This window comes from Neovison vison, chromosome 13, assembly GCF_020171115.1.
Source record: "Neovison vison isolate M4711 chromosome 13, ASM_NN_V1, whole genome shotgun sequence".
NCBI classification, from domain to species: Eukaryota; Metazoa; Chordata; class Mammalia; order Carnivora; family Mustelidae; genus Neogale; species Neogale vison.
The window spans coordinates 41,817,715-41,845,037 of record NC_058103.1 but is presented as its reverse complement, the minus strand read 5'-3'; the positions used below and the strand labels follow the sequence as shown (position 1 = coordinate 41,845,037).

Sequence of the window (27,323 nt, the reverse complement as noted above, 5' to 3'; positions counted from 1 at the left end):
TTCCCACAATCCTCTGTTCCTCGGGCGGACTGGGAGAACGAGCCACAGAGGAGAAGGGTATTGGTTGAAAGAGCAGCCAATGAGAGAGCCTGTTACTAGTCTGTGGGCTGCGGTATTAGGGGAGCGCTTTAGGCCTTGAAGCCCTTGGTCTCTTGGAGATTTCAGCGGGATGAGTTCAATCGGGACTGGGGTGAGTTTGCTGTGTTTTAGCGTACTAGCCTACGGATTAGCGTTGAGGGGAGATCGCACAGACCTGTTGGGGTGCGCCGCCTCGGGATGCGCCGGGTCTGCCCTCGGCCAAGTGGGCCGCTTCCAGTTGTCTGGTGACCGGCAGTCTTTCCTGCGCTAATTTGTAGGCCCTCATTTGCGGTGACGGTAACCTGAAGCTTTTCAGCTCAGGTGTAGCGGGCTTGGCGGCGCATCAGTGAGATTTTGGAGCCTTTTTGGGTCGCTGAGTCACTTTCTTTAGCCGCTTAGCGAAACCGAAAGTGGAAACTCGTGGAGCATGTTGTGGTGAGTGAAGGGTTTGGGCTGTAGTGAGCTTCTGGAGAACCACTGAGGCAAGGCGGCTTGAGATTCCAAGGTCTGAGACGGAGCTTTCCATGGACCGTCCTTGCAGATCCCCGGGTGCTGCTGACTCATTGGGCCTTCCCTGCCTTGTCTTCGTGTGTACTGACTGCCGCTTAGTAGGTAGCGCTAAGAGAAAAATTGTCTGAAAAGTGAAATCCTAAGAGGCCGTTACGTTTTTCTTTTGTCCCAGCTTTTCCCGTACAAATTACTTAACATCACTTGGAGAGACCATACCGTAAACATTTAAGTCATTAACCAGGGACTTAAACCGTCTCTGTTAATAGACCCGAGGGTTTTGGACTTGGACTTGTTAACTTACTACTTTCCTGTGTTAAACGTACATATGCAGTCTTTTGCTTATTCCTTTTATGTATTTTTTCATATAGAAAATCTAATTTTTCTTTAGAAGTATTGGTTGTGTGCACTAGAGGCATTGAATAATGGGTTTCTAAATTCATCAGTTTCACTTTAAACAAGATTTTGATACTCAGCATTAAGACCAAGATACTGGTTTTCCGAGTTTGATAAGGGGCGATTTACGTTTTGAATGGTTTAATTCATCTGGGTATGAGATGCTAAGATTATGTCATAACATTTTTAAATTAGTAAATGCTCAGTTATGAATGTTGTAGCAAATTGATTTTGCAACTATGTTAATACTACCTTCAGGGGCGACTGGGTGGCTCAATGGGTTAAAGCCTCTGCCTTCGGCTCAGGTCACGATCCTGAGGTCTTGGGATCGAGCCCCACATGGGGCTCTGTGCTCAGCGGGGAGCCTGCTTCCCCTCTCTGTGTCTCTGCCTGCCTCTCTGCCTTCTTGTGGTCTCTGTCAAATAAATAAAATCTTTTAAAAAAAACTACCTTCAGTTAATAGTGTTTCACCCTGAAAACCCTTTAAAAGTACTGGATAAGTGTAGACATGGGAGGTATTTTGGTATTACAATAGTAGAGTTAAGAATCTTCATTTAATAAATCAGGAAATTGAGACTCAGTAAGCACCACTGTTGAAGGCATATCTTTGGTCTTCACTTCTTCCAAGAACTCCAGGTATGAAGACCTGTTCACTTGACATTTTTCTCCATTTGATGTTTTGTGTGTTTTTTTTTTCTTTTTAAGATTTTTAAATTTATTTATTGAGAGAGAGTGAGCGAGAAAGAGAGCGAGCCCGAGAGCACAGGCAGAGGAAGAAGGAGAAGCAGACTCCCTGCTGCGCAGGGATTCCCAACGTAGGGCTCTGTCCCAGGACCCCAGAATCAAGGCTTGAGGGAAGGCGGAAACCTAAGGGATTGAGCGACCTAGACGCCCCACCACTTGGTTGTTTAATAGGCATTTCAAGCTGCATGTCCAGAATAGAGCTCTGAGTTTCCCTCCCCTTGCTATTTTGCATCTCCTACAGTTTTCAGCTCAGTGAATGGTCCAGTTCTAATTGCTCAAGTGAAAAAGGTCTATGATTCACGTTTAATTTCTTTATGTTACTCTTTGAGCCAATCCATTAGCAAGGTGTTTTGTTTTGTTTTGTTTTGTTTTAAAACTCTCTTCTCAAAATACTGTCTTTATCTCTTACCACCTTTGGGATACTTGATTGCGCTTCCATCCTTGTTCTCTCTACAGTTTGTTTTCTAGGTGAAATTAAAAAAAAAATTAGATCATACCACCCCCTCGACCCTCTCCCCCATCCAAGCTTAAACTCCAGTGACTGCCAGTTGCATTATTTAAAAAAAGATTTCATTATTTATTTGTGAGAGAGAGAGAGAGAGAATGAGAGGGGAGACGTCAGAGGGAGAAGCAGACCCCCCCACCCCCCACTGAGCAAGGAGCCCTATACAGGACTCAATCCTGGGGCTCCAGGATCATGACCTGGGCCTAAGGCAGTTGCTCAATCAGCTGAGCCACCCAGTTGCTCCCTTCCAGTTGCATTTAGAATAAGATTCTCGAACTTCTTACTTCAGCCTAGGAGATTCAAAATAGTTTAGTTTTTTACATGCCTCTGATAGGATTTACTCTTCTCTCCAACATTTAGTGCTCAAGACACAATGGCCTATTTCTTTTCCCTCATTGTGCTAGAATTATTTCTACCCTCCATATCCTAAATGGCTAGTTATTTGTTATTTAGGTCTGGCCACGCCTAAGTAATTAAACCTGGCTGCTCTAGCAAGGCCTTCCTTGATCAGGTAGTCTGTACTAGGCTCTCAGATTGCCACTTCACCCTGTCTTATTTTTATCATAATCCTTTTTCTGGTTTACTGCTGTACTTCCAGCTCCAAGATTTGTGCCTGGTTTCATTTGAAAATGAAAGACTTCAAGAATGATTAGTCTTTATATTCCCTTATAGTTTAATTTATATTCCCTTATAGTGTAATATATTACATATATTACATATATAATACATATATATTACATATATTATATATACAATATTAACATGTAATAGATGCTTATTAAAAGTTTGAATGCTATATTTTTTCTCTAGGGTTTGTTAGTTGCTGCATCAGTGAATTAAAGATTTTATTAGAGAGAGAGAGCACTCCCAAACTGGGGGAACAGCAGGAAGGGGCAGGCAGAGGGAGAAGCTGGCTCCCCACCCAGCAAGGAGCCTGATGTGGGACTGGGTTCCAGGACCCTGGGATAATGACCCAAGACAAAGGCAGATGCTTATTTGACTAAGCCACCCAGGAGTCCCTTAAGCATCCGCCTCCTGGTTTTGGCTCAGGTCATGATCTCAGAGTCCTGAGATCGAGTCCCTTGTCAGGCTGTGTATTGAGCGTGGAGCTTGCCTGAGAGTCTCTCTCCCCATCCTCATGGTTTCTGTCTCTCTCTCTCTCTCTCAAAAAACCAGAAAACCAAAAAACAGAAACAAAAAACCCAAAACCCCCAAAACTGGGAATGCAGAATGCACTGGGAATCCAGAGAACTCATTTTATTCACTTTATTGTGGTGGTCTGGAACCCAGAGTATCTCCATTTTGTACAAAAATGAACTTTGTGTTCTGTGTGAAAAAGATTTTGACTTTACTTGGGATTTGTATCTATTGGCTTTTCTTTTTAAATCTTATTTTTAAGTTATCTCTGCATGCAACACAACCCCATGATCAAGAGTTGCATGCTCCACTGACCAAGCCAGCCAGGCACTTGTCTATTGCTTTTCAATAGCAGAAATCTAAAGTAGCTTTTCTCTTGGCTGCTCTTGCTGCTCTGACGTGCTTCCTTTTCTTCAAAGCAAAATCTTTGAGATTTAACACACATACATTTCTTTCTTCTTTCCCCTGACTTCCTGTCTTTCTGTTGTAATCTCTACACCCGAGGTGGGGCTCAAACTCACAACCCTGAGACTAGGAGCTGCATGCCCTACCAACTGAGTCAGCCAGGCACCTCTTAACATGATTTCTGATGTGTAAGCCATTTAGAAAGAAAGGTGGTGAGGTTATTAACTGCCAGAGATACATAATTTAAGCTTATTGTTGCCTTTTTCTTCCTAGTATGACCTGTCAGCCTCTACATTCTCTCCTGATGGAAGAGTTTTTCAAGTTGAATATGCTATGAAGGCTGTGGAAAATAGTAGGTAAGAAACATTGTTATATTTGGAATTTATCATGTTTTAACATAATTAAATATCTCCTTTTGTATATTTTTGGTAATTAGGCTTTGTTATGTCACTTTGGCACACAAAATAATAGGAACCCTAAAATAATCTCAGTTTATTAGTCATTTCCAGATCTCTTTTCAGGTCAGATCTTTCCATGAACCTCAGTCCTATATTTCTGGTTGGTTCTGAGAGTATCCACTTAGACATTCTACTTTGTTTCCAATGTAGTGTATAAAACCAGATTCATTATCATCTTTGCTATCCCATTTTCCTTTTTGAAATTCTTGATTTATATCCTTATTTCCCTGGCCATTGAGTTTGTTACTTTGTTATTTTATCTTTTATTTTTTCGTGTTTAAAAAGTCCTATGCAGTTAGTCGCATTTGTCCCAGTAGGATTTTTTTTTTTTCCTGTTCTGGGGCCACGCTCCAAAAGGTACAGGAACACTAACATATCTTCCATGTCTTCCTGTTGGACTCACTTCCTTCACTCTTTTTTTTTTTTTTTTAATTTTATTTATTTGACAGAGAGAGCACAAGTAGACAGAGAGGCAGGCAGAGGGAGAGGGAGAAGCAGGCACTCCACTGAGCAGGGAGTCTGATGTGGGGCTCGATCCCAGGACCCCAGGATCATGATCTGAGCTGAAGGCAGTTGCCCAACCGACTGAGCCAACCAGGTCCACCCCTTCACTCTGTCTTTTTTTGCTTAGAGTAATGAGCCAAAATGATTCCTTGGTTACCCCTGTAACATCTTAGTTAAATTATTAGCTTGTTGACAAATTCTGTAAGTACTTAATTGAAGAAATTTTGGAGTTATATTTACATGATCATTATATCTTGGAATCTTTGGGATGAATTAAAAGACTTTTTAAAAATAATACATTTCATAGGGGTGCCTGGGTGGCTCAGTGGGTTAAGCCGCTGCCTTCGGCTCAGGTCATGATCTCAGGTTCCTGGGATCGAGTCCCGCATCGGGCTCTCTGCTCAGCAGGGAGCCTGCTTCCTCCTCTCTCTCTGCCTGCCTCTCTGCCTACTTGTGATCTCTCTCTGTGAAATAAATAAATTAAATCTTAAAAAAAAATAATACATTTCATAATATCTCATTCACGTCTCTTAAAGGATTTTTTTTTTTGAGGGGGTCCTAGTAAACAAATGGTGTTGGTGTTTGAACCCAAGTTTTTCCTTATAATGAAAACTTTTGGAGTAGAGGTGGAGTAGGGAAATGTTTGCAGAATTTTAGAAAAGTCCACATTTAATACTCTGTGCTAGTACCAGTTTCTGCTTACACCTTTAAATGTATGATTATGGAAGTTTCATGTAGTGGAGACTGTCACTTGTCTTTGCATGTGCTCACACATAGCAAGCCCTCAATAGTTAATGAATAAACGTTCATTTTTTATGCCATCCTTTGGTTAAAAGAAGACATGGATACCTAGTGGCTTATGAAATATAAAAATTTAGGAAGAAATACATTTTAAGTCTTTTTATAGGATTTGTAATGAAGCTAGTTTATTTTGTGTTTAATGTTACTGTTTCAGAGATACTGGTACTTATAAGCTGTTGGTGTCTGATACTATAATAGAAGTAAGGCTGAAATGTATTTGTCACTGTCATGTAGAAGTCTGATAGAGTTCAGAAGAAGAATGTCAGAATCAAGAAAAAAAGTTGACATATTTTCTTCCTGTTGTTAAGATAGGCCCTTAGACCAAAGAGCTGCAGAAAGACTTGGAAAAAGTTACTGTTTTTCTCTTCCTCTTTTGCAATGTTGGATTTTCACTGGTTTATAAAGCTGGAAAAGGAAGTCTTGATTGAAAAGAACTGGAGATAGCATATGTAATACAAAAAATTGAGACTAGTTTATGAGGATCTATGTATTTTAGGAATTTGTTTTCTGTAAAGTATTTATAAATATGGCTTAAAATAGTGATAGTACAGCAAATTAATTAAAAATTAAAACATAAAAAATGAATTTTTCTGCATAAGGAAAAACCAGGGAAATTCCTTTTTTTTTTTTTAATATTTTATTTCTTTATTTGACAGAGATCACAAGTAGGCAGAGAGGCAGGCAGAGGGGAGGAAGTAGGCTCCCTGCTGAGCAGAGAGCCGGATGCGGGGCTCAATCCCAGGACCCTGAGATGATGACCTGAGCTGAAGGCAGAGGCTCAACCCACTGAGCCACCCAGTCGCCCCCTCCTTTTTTTAAAAAAAAAAAAAAAAAAGATTTTATTTCTTTATTTGACAGAGATCACAAGTAGGCAAAGAGGCAGGCAGAGAGAGAGGGAGAAGCAGGCTCCCCGCTGAAGAGAGACCAATGCAGGTCTTGATCCCAGTACCCTGAGATAATGACATGAGGCAAAGGCAGAGGCTTAACCCACTGAGCCACCCAGGGGCCCCAGAAGTTCTTCTTTTAAAGGGGTTGATGTAACCTGGTATAATAGAATATTAAATGAGGATCAGAAAAATGTGGATTTTCCTTTTAGCTGCTGCTTAATGGAAATAATATATAGGGTGCCTCTATTTGGTCCTCTGAAAGTTATTTTTGTTTGTAAAATTGGGAGGTAGACCTTTACCCTGCCTTTACTTTACCATAAGAATGAAATATATGTAAAAACATTTGGACAATTTTTAGTCCTGTTTAGGCACAGAATGTAGAAAATCATAAAATTAGATTGTATTTTAATTTATCTAATTAAAATTAGATTGTATATGAAAATTTTTTAATTTTCATAGTAGTCTGACATTTAAGTTAATAGTTAGAAAATGTTTAGCCAAATAATTTAGGATTATATTCTGGCAGTGGGGAGCAGAGGGAGAGGGATAGGCAGATTCCCTGCTGAGTGTGGAGTCCGACACAGGGCTAGATCCAGGACCCTGACATCATAACCTGAGCCGAAACCAAGGATGGGACACTCAACCTACTGAACCATCCTGGTGCCCCGGCTATCTTTTAAGCATAGGAAGGAACTACTAAAACAAATAATCAGTGACATACAAGTGAACACTTTTTAAAAGCACTTTATTGATGTGTATATACCATGATCATAACTATTTTATTTTATTATTTATTTATTTATGTTTTAAAAAAGATTTTATTTATTTATTTGACAGACAAGAGATCACAAGCAGGCAGAGAGAGAGGAGGAAGCAGGCTCCCTGCTGAGCAGAGAGCCTGATGCAGGACTCGATCCCATGACTCTGAGATCATGACCTGAGCTGAAGGTAGAGGCTTAACCCACTGAGCCACCCAGGCGCCCGATCATAACTATTTTATCAAAGTATGCACCTAGAAAGTAATATACACAAGAAAAAAAGGGAAAGATTAAATTATAAACTATAATTTTCCCCATTAGTTTCATTGAGGAGCCCAGGTACTAAAGGATTGTGTAGTGTAACAATGAGTGTTAGATTGTTTGGAATAAAAATTAAAATTTTGATCTCAGGACCCCTTTTTACTTTGAACAAAACCCCAAAATACCAGAACCCAAAATATTGAGGACTTCAGAGAGAATTTATTTATTAGGCTTTATTTCCATCAATATCTACCATGATTAGTGAACTTTTATTTATGCATGTTATTCGATCTGTCAATATTTATCACATTAGAAATTAAAACTGAGAAAATAGGGATGCCTGGGTGGGATAGTTGTTAAGCATCTGCCTTCGGCTGAGGCCATGATCCCGGGGTCTTGGGATTGAGTCCTACATCAGGCTCCCTACTCAGTTGGGAGCTTGCTTCTCCCTCTGCTCCTGCTGTTTGTGCTCTCTGACAAATAAATAAATAAAATCTTTAAAAATAAAAACAAACATAAAACCCAATACAACTGAGGAAATAAATACTTAATTCACTTTAATTACAATTGTAGAGGTGCCTGGGTGGCTCAGTCATGGGGCATCTGCCTTCAGCTCAGGTCCCATGGTCCCAGGATCCTGGGATTGAGCCTTGCATTGGGCTCCCTGCTCAGCAGGAAGCCTGCTTCTCCCTCTCCCCCTGCTTGTGTTCCCTCTCTCTCTGTCTCTGTCAAATAAATGAATAAAAAAGTAAAATAAAAAGTAAAAATAGTAAAATAAAATAATCATAGTTACATGTTAATATAAGTAATAAATTAACATTAAACTATTTAATTTTAAAATTAACATAATGTATTAATTGCTTCGGGGGGAAAAGGTCTGTGAATCATCAGTCTTTTTTTCTTTTTTTTTTTTTATTTTTTTTAAAGATTTTATTTATTTATTTGACAGAGAGAAATCACAAGTAGATGGAGAGGCAGGCAGAGAGAGAGGGAAGCAGGCTCCCTGCCGAGCAGAGAGCCCGATGCGGGACTCGATCCCAGCAGCCTGAGATCATGACCTGAGCCGAAGGCAGCAGCTTAACCCACTGAGCCACCCAGGCGCCCTGTGAATCATCAGTCTTACACAATTCACAGCACTCACCATAGCACATACCTTCCCCAATGTCCATAACCCAGCCACCCTATCCTTCCCCTCCCACTGCCCAGCAACCCTCGATTTGTTTCCTGTGATTAAGAGTAAACTGTTTAAGGGGCGCCTGGGTGGCTCAGTGGTTAAGCCGCTGCCTTCGGCTCAGGTCATGATCTCAGGGTCCTGGGATCGAGCCCCGCATCGGGCTTTCTGCTCGGCGGGGAGCCTGCTTCCTCCTCTCTCTCTGCCTGCTTGTGATCTCTCTCTGTAAAATAAATAGGTAAAATCTTAAAAAAAAAAAAAAAAGAGTAAACTGTTTAATATTAGTAACATTTTAAATGAAAAGTAACTTTTCTACAGTATAAAACAAATGTAGGGGAGAAGACTGGCATTGTTCTACATTTTTGTAAATCTCAGTGGTTAATTGAAGCTTAATGTAAGACATTCTCATTATCAGCTTCAATATGTTGTTACTTTCATTGAAGCGTGTGAAGCAAATCAGGCTTTATACAGATGAGTAGTTGGAAAGTGAGGCATATTTTAATAGCTTTTTCAGATAATTATGGATGTTGTTTTTTGACACTATGCCAAAATTGGACAAATAATAGCTTTTTTTTTTTTTTTAAAGATTTAATTTATTTATTTGACAGAGATCACAAGTAGGCAGAGAGGCAGGCTGAGAGAGAGAGGAGGAAGCAGGCTCCCTGCTGAGCAGAGAGCCAGACGCGGGACTCGATCCCAGGACCCTGAGATCATGACCTGAGCCGAAGGCAGCGGCTTAACCCACTGAGCCACCCAGGCACCCAAATAATAGCTTTTTAAAGGTTAGTTGCAGTGTGGTGTCTGAAAACTTAACGATGAGCTTTTCATAGTTTTACATTAAAATCTGTTAGTCTGGGCACGTGGGTGGCTCAGTGGGTTAAGCCACTGCCTTTGGCTCAGGTCATGATCTCAGGGTCCTGGGATCGAGTCCCGCATCGGGCTCTCTGCTCAGCAGGGAGCCTGCTTCCTCCTCTCTCTCTCTGTCTGCCTCTCTGCCTAATTGTGATCTCTCTCTGTCAAATAAATAAATAAAATCTTTAAAAAAAAAAATCTGTTAGTCTGTTTTGCACTTCAGATGTTTTACCCATGCATGTAAGTTGGTCATTTGGAAAATATTGGTTCACTGTGCTATGACAGGTTGTCCAAATTTGGTGTTTTTTATCTATCTATTGGAATAGTCAGAAATGTCACAGTTCTTAATATCACCACTGTTCTGATTATATAAATTGTAAGTTTTGGGGCGCCTGGGTGGCTCAGTGGGTTAAGCCTCTGCCTTCGGCTCAGGTCATGATCCCCCGGGGTCCTGGGATCCAGCCCCACATCGGGCTCTCCTGCTCAGCAGGGAGCCTGCCTCCCTTCCTCTCTCTCTGCCTGCCTCTCTGCCTGCTTGTGACCTCTCTCTGTGAAATAAATAAATAAAAATCTTTATTTTAAAAAAAATTGTAAGTTTTGGGGTGGCGGGGTGGCTTAAGCCTCTGCCTTCGCCTTGGGTCATGATCTCGGGGTCCTGGACCAAGCCCTGCATTGGGCTCTCTGCTCTGCAAGGTCCTACTTCCTCCTTTCTCTCTGCCTGCCTCTCTGCCTACTTGTGATCTCTCTCTGTGTGTCAAATAAATAAATAAAATCTTAAAAAAAATAAATAAAAATTGTAAGTTTTGGGAAATAGACAACCTCATGGTGGTGAATATATTTCCTAAAATTCCAATTTATGCTTGAAAACTTATCACAGGCAATAAAATACTGTCCATTTTCCCTCAAAATTGACAGACTTATTTTGTTCGTTCTAGGGGGAAAAAAAGTCTGCCTTATACCTAATAACTGTAGTTTGTCTGACATTGATGGTAAAAACAGGTATTCTCTGAAAAAGTTCACAACAGTTTTACTAGTACTTTTTCCTTTAGGCAACCATATTTTGATGTTTGAGTACCTTTCATTTCATTATGGTAATAATAAAAAGACCAGGTACTCAAGGGTTGTTACCTAGTAGAATTATTGCTTTCTTTAAATATTAGAATAGCGGGGTGCCTAGGTGGCTCAGATGGTTAGGCGTCTGCCTTCAGCTCGGGTCGTGATCCCAGCTGGGATTGAGCCCCGCATGGGGCTCTCTGCTCAGCGGGAAGCCTGCTTCTCCCTCTCCCTCTCCTGATGCTTGTGTTCCCTCTCTCACTCTCTCTGTTATGTAAATAAATAAAACCTTTAAAAATTAGAAAAAAAAGGGGCGCCTGGGTGGCTCAGTGGGTTAAGCCGCTGCCTTCGGCTCAGGTCATGATCTCGGGGTCCTGGGATCGAGTCCCGCGTCTGGCTCTCTGCTCAGCAGGGAGCCTGCTTCCCTCTCTCTCTCTCTCTGCCTGCCTCTCCATCTACTTGTGATTTCTCTCTGTCAAATAAATAAATAAAATCTTTAAAAAAAAATTAGAAAAAAAATATTAGAATAGCTTTTAAAAATTACTGCTTTCTCAAGGACATTTTTTTTTTTTTTTAAGATTTTATTTATTTCTCAGAGAAAGAGAAAGCACAAGCAGGAGGAGCAGCAGGCAGAGGGAGGAGTAGGCTCTCTGGAGAGCAGGGAGCCATGAGCAGGAAGCCATAACAAGACTTAATTCCAGGACCCCAGGATCATGACCTGAGCCAAAGACAGATGCTTAACTGAGCCATTCAGGCAGGCCCTTCTTAAGAAATTTTTTTAACTGTGAGAGTTTTTTTTTTTTGTTTTTTTTTTTTTTTTATAATGTGAGCGCATAGCAATGAAGAATACAGTGATTAGTAGTTCACTACTACCATTTGTTTCACTGCCTTGGTTTGTGTTAAAGTGCCAGCAGTTTTACTCACTAACGCTTCTCTGTTGTACCAACAGTGCAAATGTCCATATAGTGGGAAAAAAAAAATGGTGTCTTGTATTCTTAAGAAAATAATTTTGAGGTGCTCCTAGGTGGCTTAGCAGTTTAACCTCTGCCTTTGGCTCAGGTCATGATCTCAGTGTTCTGGCATCAAGTCCCTCATCAGGCTCTCTGCTCGGCAGGGAACCTGCTTCCTCCTCTTTCTCTGCCTGCCTCTATGCCTACTTGTGATCTCTCTCTCTCTCTCTCTCTCTCAAATAAATAAATAAGTAAATTCTTAAAAAAAATAATTTTGACTTCTCATACCCCCTTGAAGGTTTTTTCAGGGATGTTCAGGAGGTTCATAGACCATATTTTGCAAACTTGTAGTTTGGAAAAAGAATGTTTTAGATTTAAATAGTGAGAATGGTGATGACTTGGAATAATTAGGAAAGGCTACCTGAGGCTGTAGAGTTTAAGGTCAAGTGAATTTGCAAAAGTTTGTGGAGAATTATTTAAATATGCAGTGGTGAGGAGGAAGTGTATTTTAGAACCGAGGATAACCTCAATAAAGACAAAAAAGCAAAAGTGAACATAAGGTATTTGGGGAATGATAGTGAGGTTGAATTCAGTAGAATGTGGGATTTATAATGGGAAACTTAATAAGCTACAAATGTAGTTTGTAGATTCTCAAGAATTTTGAAAGCTGGGCCAAGGAGTTTAAACTGAAAAGGGGAGCCATTGAGGATACCTAAAATGTGAGGGAAGGAGTGTCTGAAATTTTTTGTGGAATTTATGTGGTTCTGGTTGTTTCTCGTCAGAATTCCCTTTTTATTAAAATGATTAGTAGAACAATGTTAATGATGTATTTTTATCTTGAAGTGGTAGAATATAATTTCTTCACGTTTCATTTAAGAGATTAAGATCCATTTTGTTTTAAGAAGTTGTTCAAAATGTATATTATATTCTTTTATATACTTATAATAAGCAGTAGTTGTTGTAGAAAAAGCAAATTAGCAAAAGAATTCTAAGCTTTCCACCTGGATTAGTTATGTTAACTTTTGTTCGTATATAACCTGTCTTTTCTAAACTAATTTTTTTTTTTTAAAGATTTTATTTATTTGTTTGACAGAGTGAGAGATCACAAGTAGGCGGAGAGGCAGGCAGAGACAGAGAGAGGGGGAAGCAAACTCCCTGCTGAGCAGAGAGCCCGATGCAGGGCTCGATCCCAGGACCCTGAGACCATGACCTGAGCCGAAGGCAGAGGCTTAACCTACTGAAGCCATCCAGGCATCCCATAACTTGTCTTTTCTATGCATTTTAAATGGATGAGAATTAAGTCAGCATTTGTTACAATGTGTATCCAGACACTCTGCCATTCTGTACATATTTTGATGTCATGATATGCTAGTTTTTTTTGGGGTCATCTGGTGTTCATTTATGTAGACTTAATTTATCACACTGTAAGTTGTCTTCTTTCTAGTTTTCAAATGTATTTGCTTTAACGTATTAACATGTACAAAATTAAATGTTACCTATTCGTATGTTTTTTTTTAAACTTAACTTAGGAAGTTTTTTTTAAATTTTCAGTTAAAAAAATTGATTTTCTTCTGCTTGTTCCAGTACAGCTATTGGAATCAGATGTAAAGATGGCGTTGTCTTTGGGGTAGAAAAGTTAGTCCTTTCTAAACTTTATGAAGAAGGTTCCAACAAACGACTTTTTAATGTTGATCGGCATGTTGGAATGGTAGGTCACATTTAAAAAATGTTCCTTTTTGCCTTGTCCAATTTGTTGTGAAGTCACTGTTTAGAATATATTAAAATGTAATTTTAAGAGAACCATTTATTTACGCTGAGGCAGAAAGAGATGAGAGAGCAGCCATAGAAGTAATCTCAGAGAGCTACTGGCTTGTGAACAGTTCACTAAGAAAGGTAATGTTCTTATAAACTGACTGGAGACATATATGAGAAATCAAATTGCCTTAAGAAAAGGGAGGAGAGGAGAGAGGTGGGAAGTATGTGTAGAAAAGAGATCTTGGCAGTATAGGTAAGGGGTAATGCTTGAGAGGCATAGAATCTTTAGCTTTTCATCTCTCTTGTGGGAATCACTGTCATATTGAAGGTGTTATCAGGTAGAGAATACCTCACTAAAAGGTGGAGCACCAAGAAAGGATATTTAATGAACGGAAGAGCGAACACATCCTTTTTAATAGCTTCATAGACATCACTATTTGTTTTGTGCAGATGGAGTCTTGAGTGACTGCTTTGCATAACTGCAGGTGAATCCATAAATACATTACTGGTATATACTGAAGTCATTCTATATAGATGTTAGACTTAGCTCAGTCAGAACAATAAGGAAAACAAGTAATGGAGTGATTCTAACCCTCTTTAGTGAGAAGGCAAGGAAGAAAACGTGTGTGCTAGAACCACTTCACATAAATTATCTTGTTTAAGTCTGACATCCCAGTGAAAGTAATATTAATCCCATTTTTATAGATAAGAAAACAACACTCACAGCTGGTAAAGAAATAAAATGGGATCAGACTTGGGTCTGCATGGTCTGCATGTTATTTCAGAGTCTACTCTGCAGAGTGAGATCTTATAGGTCCCACTTACTCTGCTCTTATTTTATTATTTTATTTTATTTTATTTATTTGACAGACAGAGATCACAAGTAGGCAGAGAGGCAGGCAAAGAGAGAGGAAGGGAAGCAAGCTCCCTGCTGAGCAGAGAGCCCGAGCGGGGCTCGATCCCAGGACCCTGGGATCATGACCTGAGCTGAAGGCAGAGGCTTAACCCACTGAGCCACCCAGGCGCCCCTCTGCTCTTATTTTTTATATTTATAAATGAAATGTGTTACACACGAACACCAAAGGACCAATAAAATATAAGCAGTAAACTATAAAGCTATAGATAATTTTTTTTCCCTGAAAATATATTCTCTCTAGAACAAATTTATTATTGCCAGTGAAACTGACACGGCTTTTCTTCTGTCATTTTGGACCATTGTATTTATTTATTTTTAGAATTTTAGTTGATACACAGTGTGAAACTGGTGTGCTTTGATGAAACTTGCCAGATTGTAACCCAGCTGCTAGGAGGGAACTGGTGAATTATACATTCTTTCACTTAATAAAAACAAACTTTAGGTAGGTGTATTTTGAAAAAAATCATGTATGCTTAAAGGTACTTTAGTGATGGGAAAACTTTGTCTTAGAAATTTAAAATTTGTTACATTTGTTATTTAAAGCCAGGAAACTGATGCCATTCCTTATAGCTGGAATGGCAAAACATCACCTGTAGAAGAGGGTTGGAGATAATGAAGGGTTAATATTCTGTCTCCACAGTTGTCACAGGTGGTTTGAGGATTATTGGACTTCACAGTAAGCTTTCTCCAAAGCAATAGAAGATTATTTAAATGGTGAAATTTACTGGCTGGGTAACTTTAGGGAAGTTATTCTAAACATAACCGCCTCACCTCAGAAGTAGGGTAAATAGGACCTACCTCGTAACAGTTGTTACAAGGTTAAAAATTACTAGAATGCTTAGCATGTGATAAATACTCACTATGTATTAGAAATTTTCGTCAATACTACTACTAATAGCATTGGAAAAAATGTTGTCATTCTGATATCACTTACTTTTAAATTCTGTAAATCTCCTAAGCAGGTGGTTTCTGGACTTTCTTGATTCCCAGGACTAAGTGTTTCAGTAATATTTTTTTTAATTGCTTTCCTGAACCAAAAGAAGTACTGAATGGTTTGGATTATGCATTTAGGTCTAAATAACTTGGGTGTTTATGTTCTAAAAACTTAGTAGCTGTAAGAGAAAAAATACACATACAATTAAAGAAAAATATTTTTATTTTTAAATAATCAAACTTCGTAATGTGCACTGCACAACTTCCTAAACTTTGGAATCAGATTATGTGTGTCTCTCCCCTCCATTTTCTGTTCCACATGCATTTTTGTGTGGGTTGCTTTTTATCATAGCAACCCAAGTGCTCAACAATACAATGGCATTATAAGGAATACAGAATGATCTAATGTTGAAACTGTGAACTACTTCAACAACTGTATCCCCCAAATTCCAAATGTTCTGTAACTGAGTTCACTGTAGTGCCCTAGCATCTCTCAGCACATGGTTTGGAAACTGTAGTTGTAAGCTATCAGTCTTGGAAGATGTATGGTTTGTCACTGCAGTTTATAATAGTCAATAAGCTGAAAAAGATTTGAGGTTGTGCCTTTTAGACCAAAACTTTCAGTAATTTGAACATCGAACTGCTTTAAATAGAGATCAGTCCTGATCGATTCTGGTTGTTGCCTATTTATAGTGAATTGGTAAACTGGGATACATGAAGGATTAATTATAGAAATATTCCTTGTAAATGTCATCATTCAGCAAACAATGAAATCACACTTGGTAAATTTCTGAATTTTAATTCCATACTTTTATTTTGATCCCACCCAATCAGAATGCCAGAATGCCTTATAAAGAGCTTTAAGTCAAATTATTTTTAGTGGTGATGCTTGTTAAAAATATTAAGCCTACAGTAATTATACACTTTCCTTGATTTGTGATAGGAATGTATTTATCTACTAATGGTCCATACTTTCTTCCAGGCAGTAGCGGGTTTGTTGGCAGATGCTCGTTCGTTAGCAGACATTGCAAGAGAAGAAGCTTCCAACTTTAGATCTAATTTTGGCTATAACATTCCATTAAAAGTAAGTTGATAATATGTTGAGGAGCCTTTTGAACAGTAGTAGAAATTTGCTGATAAGCTCTTCTGTTTCTTCCCCTCATAGCATCTTGCAGACAGAGTGGCCATGTATGTACATGCATATACACTCTACAGTGCTGTTCGACCTTTTGGCTGCAGGTATGAAATTTTGTGAGAGTCAGTCAGATCTATACTGTTTTCCCCAGTATCTTAGCTTTTTATACCCTTAGAAGTGTGAGCTATGACCAAGAAGTATTAGGGCAATGATAAAATAAAACTGTACATCAAAACAAAAAACTTTGAATAGTGAAAAAGACTTTACAGATTTGAAGTGATAATAAAACAAAGAACTCCTAGTAATAACTTTAATCTGATTATCATATATTCTCTGGAAGAAAATGGCCAAAAGGTATAAAGGTTCAAATTAAGTGTTAGAGATGTAATGTACAGTATGATGACTATACGTAACAATGCAGTGTGACTTATGGGAAGGTTGCTGAGTATATTCTAAGAATTTTCGTCACAAGGAGAAAAGTTTTTTTCTCTTTTTATTTTATGAGAGGATGGATGTCACTAAACCTGTTGTTAGCATTTCACAATACATGTAAATCAGACCATCATGCTTTACATGGTAAGTGATACATGTCGGTTATTTCTCAGTAAAACCAGAAAAAAATTCTCTGGTGTCAGACCCCAGCATTCTCAGGATACAACAAATTGACTTTAAATATATTCTCTTTTGACATTAGAAGGTAGCCAGCTAAAGGGAGATTTCAGTTTTCTCCTTAATTTCCATTGGCTACACTTACTTTAAGCAGTTAGGTGCAATGCTCTTAATTGATGAAGTGCTGGTATTTTTATTTTGGGGGGGAAGCTGAGATTCGATTGAGTCAAGACTTGGAATACATGTAAATATTTAAATAGGGCTCAGAGACCTATCATCACTCTAGATGTTCCTAAAAAGACATGTTTAGTTTGTAACATTAAAGAAATAGTCCTTTTTGATCAAAGTAAAACATGTACTAACATCTGATTGCTTGCCACTGTTAAAAGGCTATAGAAAGTTTATCAGCTATAGTCCTGCCTTTCAGTTGTTTACAATCAGTCATATTTAAATTACTGAGGACAGATGTTAGAGAAAACCCGAATTTTAGCCAGTAAGTTAGGCCTGCAGACATTTTTTATATTGTTCTTCTTAAGGTTCTCATTTAAATTACGTTGAAACACTTTGCTTTCAGACTTCATAGAATGCTTTTCCACTTCTTTTAACCTTTGAACGCTCTGAATTCATCATTTCTCTAAGGGAGTAAGAATAGTGGAGAACTTTTTCAGTAAATATTGAACATACACTAAGAGTTAGTCATAGATATTTGTGAGAGGACAGGACAGGAGTATGTTTTCATTGATAGCTTTATAGGTGATAGGATATACACTGACTATAGTGGGCCCAGCACCACTTAGGGAATGGCTGCTTCCTTGGAGAGATGGCAAGGAAAAGAATGTGAGATGTAGGTGGAATGGTAAGAGTATTTCATGAAAAGGGTATGAAACTACCTGGGCATTTCAGGTAATGCTGAGGTAGTCAGGATTTGTTGGTGTGTAGGAGGGGTACCGAAGATGTAGGAAAGGGCAAGGCCATACAGAAGTCTTTGTTCCATACCAAGGAAAACATTGAAGGGTTTTTATTTTTTTTTTATTTTTTTATTTTTAAAAATATTTTATTTATTTGACAGAGAGAGATCACAAGTAGACAGAGAGGCAGGCAGAGAGAGAGGTAGAGGGAAGCAGGCTCCCTGCTGAGCAAAGAGCCCGATGCGGGACTCGATCCCAGGACCCTGAGATCATGACCTGAGCCGAAGGCAGCAGCTTAACCCACTGAGCCACCCAGGCGCCCTGAAGGGTTTTTAAATTACAACCAGATATATATTCTGAAAGATAAGTTTTATGGAATATGGAAGGAAATGATTGTAGGGCTAAGAACTGGACAGCTGGGTGTTATGGTAGTCTGTACATGAACTGATACATAAGATGAAGCTGGTTTCTTTTCTACTTCGAGGGTAAACTAAATCACAATTTCAGAAAATCACTGATTTATGTGATTAACAGCCTAATTTTAATTTGTTGAGCATATAAAAATACATTAAATCAGTTTGGATTACTGTAGAAAAAGAACTGGAGGAATATTGGGGAATACTCAAGATAAGAATGAGGGGTGTAATAAGAGTTTGAGGCAGATTAAATGTATCCCTCTTAGTTTTGTTATCTTGGCTTTTTCATGTGTATGCCTTCACCTGTTGGGCCTTCTCATTGGTTTTCCATCTGTCATTACTTCTTTGTCTTCACTGCTGTCTTCCCAGGAAAGTTTCATCAGCAAATTTAATACTAAAGAAAGCCATATAAATTTTGAACAGTTTCAAGTATGTACTAGTCTTTACTGAAATTACCTGATCAAAGTGTTTATTATGAGTTATGTGTATTAGTTTATCTTAGAAGGTATTGTATGTTTACTGAATTTTTAATATTTTTATGGTATTAAGGACCATGGTTTAAACTATTACTTTCATGCAGTTTCATGTTAGGGTCTTACAGTGTGAATGATGGTGCACAGCTCTACATGATTGACCCATCAGGAGTTTCATATGTGAGTAATTTTAAATCATGAATTTCTATTTTTAGTTTAATGGTATCTCATTAGCATGTAAACCATGTATTTGGATTATATAAAGTTTCTTTAAAATTAATTCAAGGAAAGTAATAGTTTCTTATTTATCATTAATAATAGCCTATAAATATGAGGCAGTGGAAAGATTTATTGCTTTCAGTGTGCTGTTTACAGAAACTGCATTTCAAGATGTGGTATTTCCTGTATTGTGATAAATACTAACAATGTCCTAAAACTGAAACCTTCCTTTAAAAAAAAATGATTTTAAATGGGATTTCTTGCATCTTTACTTATGTCTCTTCTGAGATATTTATGGTTTTTACAAATTACAAAAAAGACTTTTTATTTTGTTATTATATATAAGTACAAGTGGGAATCCTTTCATTTAAAAAACTTTTTCAGTATAATAAATGGTTTAGAGTATTGAATTATCTCTATTTCTGTCATAATGCTAAATTTTTTTCCATTCCTAACCTCAAAAACATCTCTAGTTTATGAAGTAGAATATGTAATGATGTTAATTTTTCTTGTATAGAACCTCTATTAAAAATAAGCCACATTATTCTAGAATTTTTTTTGAACCCCCTGGTGTTCATTAGATGTTTTGTATTTCTCTGTACTTACTTTTGAAAGTCATTCAGCATCCTTTTGTTAATCTTTAAATAGACAGTCATAGCCACTAATGATTTTAGGATAGTATATCAATTTAATTGAATGATATCTGTAATTTTTGGTGTGTTTTTTTTAAAATAGGGTTATTGGGGTTGTGCCATTGGCAAAGCCAGGCAAGCTGCAAAGACAGAAATAGAAAAACTTCAGGTAATTTTAATTCTTGAATTTTCCTGTAATATCATCCTCATGTAGTGAAATCTTATCACCACAAATGAAACCTTTTTGTTTAAGGATTCATAGAGTGTGGTTTGCTGTTCTGAGCAGAGTTTTCTGAATATTAGAAACTAAGAAATCTGGAGAATTTCATATTTATATATATGATATATATGTGTGTGTGTGTGTGTGTACATATATATGATACCTGTAAGAGTTGTGTCATGGAGCCATTTATAATTACGGCTACTGATAAACCTGTTAATCCAGAAAAGTACATATGGAAATTTTCATATAATTTCATAATCCTTGGGGCACAAGGGTGGCTCAGTCAATTAAGCATCTGACTCTTGATCTTGGCTCAGGTCTTGATCTCAAAATCGTAAGTTCAAGCCCCAGACTGAACTCCACACTAGACATGGAGTCTACTTTAAAAAAATAATAAATAATTTCAGTGCTTGAGGCCCGTTCATGGAGGGAGCTCTGGGAGCCTTAGTGTGAGAACTCTGGTATTTCACTATTTCATTTCTTCTCTGGATCACAGCTTTTGTCTGTGCAGTCTGTGTCATGGTGCTTCTATTTCCTTTGTTCCTATCTCGGTAAGGCATAAAACCTGTTATAGCTACGCACTCTTTGTTCCCCCAAGAACCATAATTTATTAGTGTAAAAAGTTTTGCTTTAATATGATTTTCTTTTCAGCCAAATTGATCAACTTAATGTTGAAACAGTATTTGCTCACTCTTGCTTATCAGAAACTTCCCTTAAAGGCATGTGTGTCTGTGTGTGTGTATACATACACTTGAAAATACAGTATTTAGAGTATCTATCCTTCTGTCTTTCTGAGGTTAAATCCTAACAAGATACAGGAATACTAACAAATCCTAGCTAAGAATGGAGAAACATCGCTTTAATTGAGGAACATGTATGTATACTTAATGACAAAAACATGCTCTAAATCAGAGGTCAGCAAACTATGGAACGCTGTCTTCTTTCTAAAGTTTTATTGGAACACCGTCACAGTCAGTCCCTGGCTGCTTTCACACTGCAAAAGTATTGTTCAGTAGTTGGAACAGAGACCAAAGACCATATGGACCATATGGCTCTGTATAGAAAGGAGTTTGCCAGCCTGCATTCTACATCATTGCTCTGGCTTTTCTTCTGATGTTGCTTATGAAGAATGTTATGTTATGAAATAAAAATTTCATGAACATACATAAAAATATAATTGTCATTTAAAATACGCTTTTTCAGGGTGCTGGGGTGGCTCAGTCAGTTAAGCGTCCAACTCTTGGTTTTGGCTTAGGTCATGATCTCCTGGGTAGTGAGAACAAGCCCCAATTTGGGCTCCATATTCAGTCTGCCTGGAGATTATCTTAGTTTGCTCTTTCCCCACACTCCTGTGCTCTTTCTCAAAAAAACTAAATCTAAAGAAAAAATAGGCTTTTTCAAAAAGTTTGCTTAAATTTGCCTTTATTATAACATTAATTCACTCATCATACATCTTAACTATAAAGGGAAAAATATGTAGAGATATTGGGGAATCTATGCCTATAAGGGGAAAAATATGAAGGTACCTTTTACTTCACCCCCAAATTAACATGAAAAAATGTAAACATCAGAAAAGATAATAACACAACTATCTCCATGTACATTGAAATTATTTTCCTGTTTTTGTTTTTATTTTTTCAGTGTTCCAAGATTGTTTATACACCACAGCCAGTGCTCCATGCAATATGTGCCCTCCTTAATACCCACCACCAGGCCCTTCCACTTCCCACCCTATTTTCCAGTTTTATCCATTGTTTTTTCCTGAACTATTTGAAACAGTTACAGTGACACTATATCCCTAAATGCCTCAGTGTTCATCTCTGTAGATTATCATTATCACACCTAAGATATCAGATATTCAGTCTACAAACTGCCTCAGTATTCTCAAGAGTCATTTTGTAACTTTTTCAAACCAAGATATAATTAAGACTAACACTTCGAATTTCAATTATATCTCTTCTATATCTCATTCGAATTTCAATTATATCTCTTCTATTTTAAGTCTTACCCTAAAGGAGGGTGGTGCTTGGGTAGCTCAGTTGGTTAAGCATCTGCCTTCAGCTCAGGTCATGATCCCAGGGTGCTAGACTGAGGGAGTCCTGTGTCAGGCTCTTTGCCCAGCAGGGAGTCTGCTTCTCCCTCTGCCCTTCCCCATCCTGACACCTGCTCTCCCTTCCCCTTTCTCTCTCTCTCAAAAACAAGTTAAGTCTTAACCTTCTCCCAGTACCAGTTTATTTTTTCAGGGAAAGGGAGATCTCAAGCTGGCTCTGAGTGCAGAGCCCGACTCAGGGCTTGATTTCACCAACTTGAGATCACCGCCTGATCCGAAACCAGATTTGGACCTGAGCCACCAGTACTAATTTTTTGACGTCCATGTCAATTGTTTTTGTAGTGATTCCCACATACTAGGTTTGTGTTTTTCCTGACAAGACTGGTATTTTTTTTTTTTTTTAAGATTTTATTTACTTATTTGCCAGACAAGAGATCACAAGTAGGCGGGGGGGGGGGGAAGCAGGCTCCCTGCTGAGCAGAGCCCGATGTGGGGTTCAATCCCAGGACCCTGGGATCATGAAGAGAGCTGAAAGCAGAGGCTATAACCCACTGAGCCGCCCAGGTGCCCCAAGACTGGTATTCTTAAATACAGTATTATGGTTTTGATTTTTTGTCCGAGACCCTATGTCAAAAGTATGGCTTATTGACAGTTGTGTAAAGAATCTGAAAATAGTTAATGTAAGTGGAAAGTTCTTCTTTTGACTCATGACTCAATATTTTATTTTTTATAGATGAAAGAAATGACCTGCCGTGATGTTGTTAAAGAAGTTGCAAAAATGTAAGCTGGAATTTTAATTATCATTGACAAAAATATTTCATTTAACCTTATACATTAATTCTAAAGGCCTGTTTTATTTTGAAATAATGTCATGCCAGATTTTTAGAAGGGGAGTTTAACGTTCTAAAAAATCTCAGTAAGGAGAATACTCCTATTTCAAATGCCAGTGAACGGGATGTGAAAAAACAGCTTTTGACAGAACTACGTAGGTAAAAGAATTCAAGAGTAGGAGGATACAGTGTGGACCTCTAGGAGCTTCATTTGCTAGTTCCTACTTTCTCAAATCTCAGAAGTCCCAATAATAGGAATTTGGTTTACAAGGCTTAGTGGATTAAGCCGCTGCCTTTGGCTCAGGTCATGATCTCAGGGTCCTGGGATCGAGTCCCGCATTGGGCTCTCTGCTCAGCAGGGAGCCTGCTTCCTCCTCTCTCTCTCTGCCTGCCTCTCTGCCTACTTGTGATCTCTCTCTCTATCAAATAAATAAATAAATAATATTTAAAAAAAAAAACAACTTTATTTTAGGTTGACAGTTATTTCTACACATGAAGCTGGCTCCTTTATACAGTCATTTTTTGGGGGGGGGCAAGTACGTTAATCATAAAGGCTTTTCTAAGAAGATGAGAAGAGTATTTCAGTACATTTAAGAACAGCTTAGGGACGCCTGAGTGGCGCAGTTGGTTGAACGACTGCCTCCGGCTCAGGGCGTGATCCTGGAGTCCCGGGATCGAGTCCCACATCAGGCTCCCAGCTCCACGGGGAGTCTGCTTCGCTCTCTGACCTTCTCCTCGCTCATGCTCTCTCTCAAATAAATAAAATAAAATCTTTAAAAAAAAAAAAAAAAAAACAAAACAGCTTTAAGAAACCCTGAAGTGGTTCATGTTACATACAGGTACTTAGTGTAGAATGCTTGTGTGACTACAGTATGTATCAACTAAGTACATAAACCTGAGTGGAATGCTTCAGAATTCATGATTCTTCCAGATCAAAGAATGTAGGCATGGGGTATTTAAAAAAAGAATCCAGTAAAACGCTAGTTTTGCAGCCAGCTTTTCAGATTTAAAAATAATAAACATACTATTCAACATTAGAACTACATTGACATGGTCTAGTCAGTAGTTTGTGCAAATATCTCAGGTTTTATAATTAATTCATGCGAGAAAAATAAAGTCCTACAGGCTCCATTACATATTTAAGTGGTATTCTTAATATCTTCTAAAACTGATAGTTGCAATAACATGCTTAAGTGTTTTATGATTTTGTCACCATTCTTGCTGCTGCCATATTATCTCCTCCCTACCCCTGTTTGACCGAGAGACCTTTCTCCTCTTTCCAGTTGTGAAGCAGAACCCATTGTGTGATTGTCACTTAACATGAGGAGCTCTGGGAATTATCTTACAGTAGAACCATTGGGAAGATAAAGAATCCTCACTGAGTTGTACAGCAGCTTATTAGTACTATTTTTTATTAAGAGAGGGACAGAGCAGAGGTAGAGGGACAGAGAGAATCCTATGCAAGGCTGCACACCCAGTGCAGAGCCAACTTGCTCAGTCTCACAACCCTGTATTCATGACCTGAGTGGAAAACAGGTTGGATGCTCAACTGAGCTACCCAGGTACCCCTGTACAACAGTTTAAATGTGATAAACTCCATTTCCTTCACTGAGGAGTGCTTCTGGAAATCAGCCCTTACCACACCCTTCGATGTTTAGATGTAACAGTAGACACTAATTAGTTCCATGTAGGAAAACCTTTCCCTTATCATTTTAATAAAATGGAGCACTGTGTATCTTTTACTTAGTCTAGAAAATTAAGATGCTTTCTTGTTCTATAGCAAGGCTTTAAAAATATCCTCCAAAGTAAAGTGTGTGAAAATGTTAGGAAAGGTAAAATAGGAAAGCTTTGCTCTGGTACTTTTAATGTGACAGTGCCTCTTTTTTTTTTTTTTTTTTAAAGGGATTTTATTTATTTATCTGACAGAGATCAGGGCAGAGAGGCAAGCAGAGAGAGGGGGGAAGCAGGCTCCCTGCTGAGCAGAGAACCCCATATGGGGCTCGATCCCAGTGCCTCCCCCCCCTTTTTTTTTAATTACAGTTTGGCATGCATAATAATTTGAAGCCCAGGTTAAGGGGCATATAGTTCTTATAAAATGGATAAGGGGTTTAAAAAGATACCTGCTAAGAAGCTTCAGATTGAAGAGACCTATAATAATTGCAAGCCAATAATTTGTTTTAAAAATCATTTACTGAAAGGAATAAACAAATATCCTGAAAAGGTACAGTTGTAATAATGGCCTTTTCCCATTTGAATCTGTGTTCCTTTTGAGGTATCTTTTTGAGTTGTGTGCTACAACACAACACTATCCAACAACTTTGGTTGTAAACACTCCTTTGTAGTATTTAATTTTATATCCATCTCTGTGTATTGTCTTTTTAAAGACTTAATTTATTTTAGAAACAGAGCAAGAGGGAGAGCAGGGGAAGGTCTGGGGGTAGAGGGAGACTCTTAAACAAGTCCTGGTGCTGAGTGTGAAGCCCATCTATCTTATGACCCTGAGGATTACGACCGGAGTCAGAATCAGGAGTCTGATGCTGAACTGACTGAGCCACTCAGCCTATATTGTCTTTTCTAGGAGTGTTCCTAAATATAAACTGTAATGTGTCTAGTCTATAAATTTTATAAATATTTGTGTTATGGATGGGTGTTCTAATTTGTGCTGACTGGGTACATGTTTGTAGTGACCAAGTAAATGTTAATTTTCCCTTTTGTGTTCTAGAATTTACATAGTACATGATGAAGTTAAGGATAAAGCTTTTGAACTAGAGCTCAGCTGGGTTGGTGAAAGTAAGTTATTTTTGTACATTTATTTGCTCTGAGTCATCTGTATCAGACCTAATTTAAAATTGGGGGGCTTTTTTCCTTTTTAAATCTTAAAAATAATTTGGTAATGACATGTATGTATAGAAAAGTACGTAAAGAACAGCTGAATTGATGAATTGTTACAACATGGATATACTCATGTAATCACTGTTCACTCTCTGGTAAAAAAGAGACCAGTTTCCTTAGTTCTTTGAATTTATAGTTCTCTACCTTGTCCCCAAAGGTAACCACTACTATGAATTCTAACTCCTAGTTTTGCCTATTCAATTTTATATGAGTGAATTATACAGTGTATATATGTATATAGCATATATATTCTTTTATCCCTGATTTACTTAAGCATTATTTGTGTAAGTCATTTGTGGTGTACAGTATTTGTTCATTTGCCTTGCTTTATAGTATTTTGTTGTCCAAATACCACACAATTTATTCATTTCTTCTGATGCTGGTTAGTTGGGCTCTTTCATTTTTAACTATAGTGTAGCTGTGGATGTCTTGGGTAATAATTTTGGTACACACATGTAGCATTTCTTTGGGAATACACCTAAGAGTCGAATTGCTGAGTCATGAAACATGCATAAGTTCAAGCGCAGTGGGTAGTACCGAAGTATGTTTTACCGCTCAGTGCCTTTCTAATATAAAGCAGTCCAGAACAAATTACAAGGTAGTTATTTTTGAAGGGGAAGTTCTGCTTAATTGACTAATGTATTTTTCTGAAGCATCCATTTACTGAGAATCACCATTTTTTTCTTGCAATATTAACCATGGACAGGGTTTCAAAATTAATCAAAATTAATTAATTAAAAATTAATCATGCTGCACAATAATAAATGCTCAGAATTTATCATAGCATCAGGATAAATCATTGTATAATTTACTTGTTTTCTTAAGAGCTAAATTTGTAGATTTAATCTTACGTGGAGAAAACACAGAGAAGACTTCTGAGCTTGTTGTATTACTCACAGTACAATTTTTTTTAAAAAAAAGATTTTATTTATTTATTTGACAGAGAGAGACACAGCGAGAGAGGGAACACAAGCAGGGGGAATGGGAGAGGGAGAGGCCTCCTGCCGAGGGGAGAGCCCGATGCAGGGCTTGATCCCAGGACTCTGGGATCACGACCTGAGCTGAAGGCAGACGCTTAACGACTGAGCCACCCAGGCGCCCCAACAATTTTTAACACTAGATGGATTATGGGTAGATAATTGTGTTGGAAATCACCATGTAGTTGTCATTTCTAATTCATTAAAAAATATGGCTTAATTTGCAGTAACTAAAGGAAGACATGAAATTGTTCCAAAAGATATAAAGGAAGAGGCAGAGAAATATGCTAAGGTAAGCTACAACATGTGACAATTCTAGCTAAAGGTATGAAAGTAAGTGTTGAATAATAAAGGAACTTGGTTGATTTCTGTTAAATAACACTTAAGAGTTGAACTGAACAAAGGTTAGAAATTTTCTGGCTTATCTTCAGTGGGGATAGGGTTGCCCTGGTTACAAAAATGTTGTATGTGAAAATGGTTAAGGATTTTTCAGGACATTTAATGCTTTCATATGGTTTCATATTGAAACAAGAATATTTCATATTGTGTGTTCTATCAAGAATATAGTCAGTTGATTATTAGAATAAGATGCACTTAATTACCCTTCTCTTTCCTTGGGTAGGTTATCTTAAGTCATTGTTCATCTTCAGTTATAAAGAATTTTCAGTGACAAGTGCTTAATAGATTCAGGTTGTAACAATATTAAAAATTGATTTTAAACACTTTCTCTTAACAGGAATCATTGAAGGAAGAAGATGAATCAGATGATGATAATATGTAACATTTCAGCACCTATTTTAAATTTCTAATACAGTCCCATGTAATAACTCTTTAGCCCTGTGGATTATCTACCAATTTTCATTAAATTTTTGTCTTGTAACAACTGAA

At 37.9% G+C, this 27,323-nt stretch overlaps 1 protein-coding gene across 1 annotated transcript; it reads left to right on the top strand.

Moving 5' to 3' along the window:
* Positions 1 to 42: 42 nt before the first annotated feature.
* PSMA3 (proteasome 20S subunit alpha 3) lies at positions 43 to 27,323 on the top strand. The gene is made up of 11 exons (XM_044231037.1): positions 43 to 190; positions 4,046 to 4,128; positions 13,052 to 13,175; positions 16,054 to 16,155; positions 16,237 to 16,310; positions 18,720 to 18,792; positions 19,567 to 19,632; positions 22,470 to 22,516; positions 25,289 to 25,356; positions 26,663 to 26,727; positions 27,172 to 27,323. The coding sequence occupies exons 1-11, from the start codon at positions 170 to 172 to the stop codon at positions 27,214 to 27,216; spliced, it is 768 nt and encodes a 255-aa protein (XP_044086972.1). The 5' UTR covers positions 43 to 169; the 3' UTR covers positions 27,217 to 27,323.

Bases quoted from the DNA above. Each gene is read 5' to 3' on its own strand.
- PSMA3 (XM_044231037.1), top strand. From the start codon at position 170: ATGAGTTCAATCGGGACTGGG. The intron at 19,633-22,469 runs GTAATTTTAATT...TATTTTTTATAG, and splicing joins CAGAAATAGAAAAACTTCAG to ATGAAAGAAATGACCTGCCG. The intron at 22,517-25,288 runs GTAAGCTGGAAT...TTTGTGTTCTAG, and splicing joins GTTAAAGAAGTTGCAAAAAT to AATTTACATAGTACATGATG.